The sequence below is a fragment of the Leptonychotes weddellii genome, chromosome 13 (assembly GCF_054177405.1).
Source record: "Leptonychotes weddellii isolate Sample4059 chromosome 13, ASM5417740v2, whole genome shotgun sequence".
NCBI classification, from domain to species: domain Eukaryota; kingdom Metazoa; phylum Chordata; class Mammalia; order Carnivora; family Phocidae; genus Leptonychotes; species Leptonychotes weddellii.
This window is the reverse complement of record NC_138381.1, coordinates 77,671,778-77,677,667: the sequence shown is the minus strand read 5'-3', so window position 1 is coordinate 77,677,667 and position 5,890 is coordinate 77,671,778. Positions and strand designations below refer to the sequence as shown.

General features: G+C 44.2%; 1 protein-coding gene across 1 annotated transcript in view; it reads left to right on the top strand.

The window, feature by feature from the left end:
* UBC (ubiquitin C) overlaps positions 1–480 on the top strand; it is a 1,664-nt gene extending 1,184 nt beyond the window's left edge. The window contains exon 2 of the mRNA XM_081800961.1: positions 4–480. Within this exon, the coding sequence (XP_081657087.1) occupies positions 4–411 (408 nt within the window). The 3' untranslated portion in view covers positions 412–480. The remainder of the gene's footprint in view (positions 1–3) is intronic.
* Positions 481–5,890: the final 5,410 nt, after the last annotated feature.

The window sequence follows — 5,890 nt, the reverse complement described above, 5'->3', positions numbered from 1 at the left end:
GAGCCCAGTGACACCATCGAGAACGTCAAGGCGAAGATCCAGGACAAAGAGGGCATCCCCCCCGACCAGCAGAGGTTGATCTTTGCCGGGAAACAGCTGGAGGACGGGCGCACCCTGTCTGACTACAACATCCAGAAGGAGTCCACTCTGCACCTGGTCCTCCGCCTCAGAGGGGGCATGCAGATCTTCGTGAAGACCTTGACCGGTAAGACCATCACCCTGGAGGTGGAGCCCAGTGACACCATCGAGAACGTCAAGGCGAAGATCCAGGACAAAGAGGGCATCCCCCCCGACCAGCAGAGGTTGATCTTTGCCGGGAAACAGCTGGAGGACGGGCGCACCCTGTCAGACTACAACATCCAGAAGGAGTCCACTCTGCACTTGGTCCTGCGCTTGAGGGGAGGTGTCTAAGTTTCCCCTTTTAAGCTGTTGACAAAATTCATTGCACTTTTCTTTCAATAAAGTTGTTGCATTCCCAAATAGTGTGAGTTTTTGCGGGGAGAAGGGGTTCTTTTTAGTTTGGTTGGGGTGTGAGGGGTTGGGGTTTTCAGTCTCTCAAGTGATTCTAGTAACGAGGATGTAAGTAATGTCCATAAAAAAAGTTCGGAGGTTGCAGTTAGAATTCTTCGTATATAGCTTATATGTAGCTGTACTTGTAAGCTACTGATTTTAAAAATCCTGAATTTGAGGTTGGTTTGTGAGGTAACAAAATGGGAGAGTTTTGGGCTGCCAGCAGGAAGGAGATAACTAAAAAGAGGGTGGGGGTGGTGGAATCTTCAGAACAACCGGGTTTAATAGGTCTATTTAAACTTACATTGAGCTGCGCAGGAAGCAGTTTTACCAGATATTTTAAAAATGGCAAGTAATCTGTATTAAGTGTGTCTGGCATTATGCTCAAAAGTTGTAACAATTGGTAGAAGAGGCCACTGTCTTTGTCTTAACTTGGGAAAGTTTACAGTAGCTTTTACCCCATCAGATGCTGCTGGTGAGGAGTTCTTTGTCAATTACAAGCAAAGGTGGAAGTCTAAGGAAGCTGGTATAATGTTAAGGAATCGGCACTGGATGGTAGGTACCCCACACATCAGAACCATTAAGGGACTTAGGAAGGGACTGTTCACAAAGCACCACTGCCTTCCACTTGCCCAGTTTTAGGGTATCCATGTGCAACCTTAGGTGTACAGGAAATTTTTGTGTTGTCTATAAAATAGCTTAAGACTACATCCTTAGCTTTAGGGATCAAACTAGAAAATGCCATTTGAGAAATCTGTAAATCTTAGGGAAACTTCCAGTTTTTCACTTTGTTGATAGAAGTGTACAAAATGTACAGTGCACTCAATTTCCATGACTCCTATATGTAAGGTTACATAGGTTAAGAAACAACCTCAAGGGGGCGCCTGGGTGGCTCAGTCGTTAAGTGTCTGCCTTTCTGCTCAGGTTGTGATCCCAGGGTCCTGGGATCGAGCCCCACACTGGGTGTAGAGATTACTCAAAAATAAAATCTTGGGGCGCCTGGGTGGCTCAGTTGGTTAAGCTCCTGCATTTGGCTCAGGTCGTGATGTCAGGGTCCTGGGATCGAGCCCCACATCAGGCTTTCTGCTCAGCGGGAAGCCTGCTTCTCCCTCCCCCCACTCCCCCTGCTTGTGTTCCCTGTCTCGCTGTGTCTCTGTCAAGTCTTAACCTCAGGAACTCGACTAGCACTTCTGGTCACCATGTTAGGTGACCTGCAAAAAATATGCTCATTCCAAACTGGTTCTAGCATTGGGAAAAAACCTCAGTAGCATCCTGAAAATGATCACTCTGAAGGACAGGCATCACATGGTTCCTAAATCAGTGATGATGAGTGCTTTTTTAGTCTTCCAGGGGTGCCTGGCTGGCTCTGGAGTGTGCAACTCTTGACTTCAGGTTTATTAGTTTGAGCCCCAAGTTGTGTGTAGGGATTACTTAAAAAATCTTTAGTTTTCCAAGTACAAGAGGTTGAGTGGCTTACAGTTTTTGAGAACGTGGGAATGGGTCATATTGTTACAGCTGAATTTCTTAGGGTGGAGACCCTGAGTACCTTGTGCAGAGCTAGAGGGATCTTGGCGTTGGAGCATAAGCGCATCGGAGCACCGTCTGATAAAATTGTTACCCGGGTGGGGATGCTCATTTGGGAACTCACTGAACACTTGGTTCTTTGAAGTAAAGTGCTGCCTGTCAAGTTCAATGAAAGGAATTGCTAATTACAAGTGTAAATACCAGAAGGGTTCTGAAAAACAACTACAAACACGTTAAAATCAATGATGCAGAGTTCATACGAGCTTACTCCCAGGAAGAAACGAGTTTGGAATAGATTTGGTGCTTATTTCAATTACGACGTATATATACATCGTGTGTGTGTGTCTGTGTGTATCAAAGTCAAAGATAGTCCACCCAAGTTCATAATTTCCCAGTGTTAGCTTTTTCCCCAGTGATAACCACTTTTAAGTTTTGGTAACTTTTTGGACTTTTACCTTCTATTCTCTAATAAATACACCATAGTTATGTACATACATAATGTATACACATATGTACATAGGACCATTCACAATATAGAGTTTCTCCGCCTTTTTTAAGCAGAGTAATTATGGACACCTTTTCATGTCACCATATCTAAATCTACCTCATTCTTTTTAATACTCTTGCTATCCCATTGTATGGATGCCCTATGATTTAACCTGTGCACCAACATTTGTTTCCAGGTTTCCACTGTTATACTGCTCTGCACAGTACATCCTTACAGACAGCTCTTTTGTATACTAATATTTTGAAAGTATGGCATAAATACGAGATTTCTATGTAATAAGGTTCTCAGGGATAATTAAAAATAATCCGCCTTAGAACTTACAATTATTTGTCCCATGACATTTTTCGATTTTTAATTTTTTGAGTAACACTTCACGTGTTTTGGATACATAAAAAGTTTAAAATAGGGGCGCCTGGGTGGCTCAGTCGGTTAAGCGTCCAACTCATGATTTCAGCTGAGGTCATGATCTCAGGGTTGTGGGATCGAGCCCCATGTCAGGCTCCCCGCCCAGTGGGGAGTCTGCTTGAGTTTCTCTCCCTCTTTTCCTCCCCCTGCTTGCACTCTCTCAAATAATTAAACAAATCTTTAGGGGCACCTGGGTGGCCCAGTCAGTTAAGCGTCTGCCTTCAGCTCAGGTCATGATCTCAGGGTCCTGGGCTCCAGCCCAGCATCAGGTTTCCTGCTCAGCGGAGAGTCTGTTTCTCCCTCTCCCTCAGTCCCTCCCCCCATTTGTGTGCGTGCGCTCGCTCTCAGGTAAATAAATAAAAATCTTTTTTTTTTTTTTAAGATTTTATTTATTTGACAGGGAGGGAGAGAGCACAAGCAGGGGGAGCAGCAGGGACAGGGAGAAGCAGGCTCCCCGCTGAGCAAGGAGCCCGATGATTTCAGGATCCTGGGATCATGACCTGAGCTGAAGGCAGCCACTTAACCTACTGAGCCACCCAGGCACCCATAAATGAAAATCTTTTTAAAAAATCTTTGACAGTTTAAAATAGTATGTAATGTCCTTCATGCTGTCTTCCATCCACCCAGTTCTCTAGCGCCATCCCCGCCCCAATGTACTTTCAGAGTTTACGCATATGAAAGCAACCACTAATTAGTATCTTTTACAAAAGGTAGCATACTGTTTGCAGCCTGTCCTGTATCTTGCTTCTTCACTTTACATCTTTTATAATTTTGACAAGAGTTCTAATATCTTCTCATTTTGCATAAAGGAAAAATACCTCATGTCATTTTCTCAAGAATAAAACCACCAAGCCAACAGAATTCCTCCTGAAACATTTACAGGCCCCTCCAACAAATACAGGAACCACAGTGATACAGTGATGAATAAGTGTTTCTGCTATTAAGGGGTCTTCAGTAGATTGAAAGAACAGATACTAGACTTAGTCAGTTTCACGGAGTGACTGTGAAGTTTGGTTTCACACATGAATTAATGCTATGAGAGGATTCACTTAGATGAGTCTTGAAAAAAACAGAAAAGCATGTAGCTTGCATTTATTTAAAACAGTTTTCCTTTTTATGTTTTGTCTGAAAGCACAACAAAATCCTCGCCAAGTTATAAATATGGCCCTCACAGAGGTATATATTCTAACAGCTTGGCAAGTGCCTTTTAATAAAGGATTTGCCACGTCAGTGTGTAGTGCTCATTTCTGCCGGAAGAGGGAGCTCCTAGGACAGGTTTTGGTTTAGTCCTGAGGCCCGCAGCGTCCCCAGGCGGTTGTGGTTGACAAAGCAATTTATGCTTTTACCTTAACTCCTTACAGAGACTTTTTACTGTCCCACTCCCTCTGGCCCCAATGCCTTTTACTTTCTCCTTTTCCTTTCAGTCCTGCAGCCGCTTCCTGTTGGAATTACTCCACAACATCTAATATAGCTGTTATTCAGCGTAGACACTCTATTACTGTATCTCATCAGATCTAACTCCTCAAAATGCTGTCTTCCCTGTTTCCCTTACCTTCTGGCCACTTTCTCCATATGCTCCCTTCCATTTTCCACCTTTTTCTACTCAAGCTGCTTCCTCTTTTTAAAATACCACCACTCCCACCTTAACAAATCAAATCCTACCCAACGTCAAGACCTAACTCAAAGGTTGCACTAACTAAAGTTCCTTGACTGTCCTGATTGGACATTATCTGAATTCCTGAAATCTCCTAGCTCTTCCTAATTTTTTTAAAAAGATTTTATTTATTTATTTGTCAGAGAGAGAAAGAGCACAAGCAGGGGCAGTAGCAGGCAGAGGGAGAAGCAGGCTCTCCAGCTGAGCAAGGAGCCCCCAAGACTCGATCCCAGCACCCTGGGATCATGACCTGAGCTGAAGGCAAACGCTTAACAACTGACCCACCCAGGCGCCCCGACTCTTCCTAATTTATTTTTATTTTTATTATTTTTTAAAAAGATTTTATTTATTTGACAGAGAGAGAGACAGCCAGAGAGGGAACACAAGCAGGGGAGTGGGAGAGGGAGAAGCAGGCTTCCCGCAGAGCAGGGAGCCTGATGCGGGGCTCGATCCTAGGACCCTGGGATCACGACCTGAGGCACCCAGGGGCCCCTACTCTTCCTAATTTTGTATTAGAGTTCTTTATTCAAATGAGATAGCTCTGTTCCTTTATTTGATAATAAATAACTACACACAGCAGCAGAGATGATCAGATTGAATGGGAGAAGTTTGGGATCCTACTTATGATCAGATGGTTAGGAGAGGCTTTCTGGGAGGGGACTCTTTAAGTGGGGCCTGAAAGATGAATCGAGGCAGCTTTGCGAAATGTGGGGCAGCATACGGTAGTGCAGGAGCCCTGGCAGTGGCAGGGTTTGGTGTATTTGAGGAACAGAGAGGAGACCAGCATGGCTGGAGTGCAATAAGCAAGTGCAGATAGAGAGGGGGCCGGGTAGGGGGTGGGGGATGGATATCAACAGATACTAAATGCTTGGTCTGGAGGGGGGCCCGGGCGTCAGCATTTAAAAAAAACTCTCCTAGTGGATCTTAAGTGCAGCCAGGGTTGGGAACCACTGTTTGAAAGTATTGCTATCCTACTGGGTATTTACCCCAAAGATACAAATGTAGGGATTCGAAGGGGTACGTGCACCCCGATGTTTATAGCAGCAATGTCCACAATAGCCAAACTGTGGAAAGAGCCAAGATGTCCATCGACAGATGAATGGATAAAGAAGATGTGGTATATATATATATACAATGGAATATTATGCAGCCATCAAAAGGAATGAGATCTTGCCATTTGCAACGACGTGGATGGAACTGGAGGGTGTTATGCTGAGCGAAATAAGTCATCAGAGAAAGACATGTATCATATGACCTCACTGATATGAGGAATTCTTAATCTCAGGAAA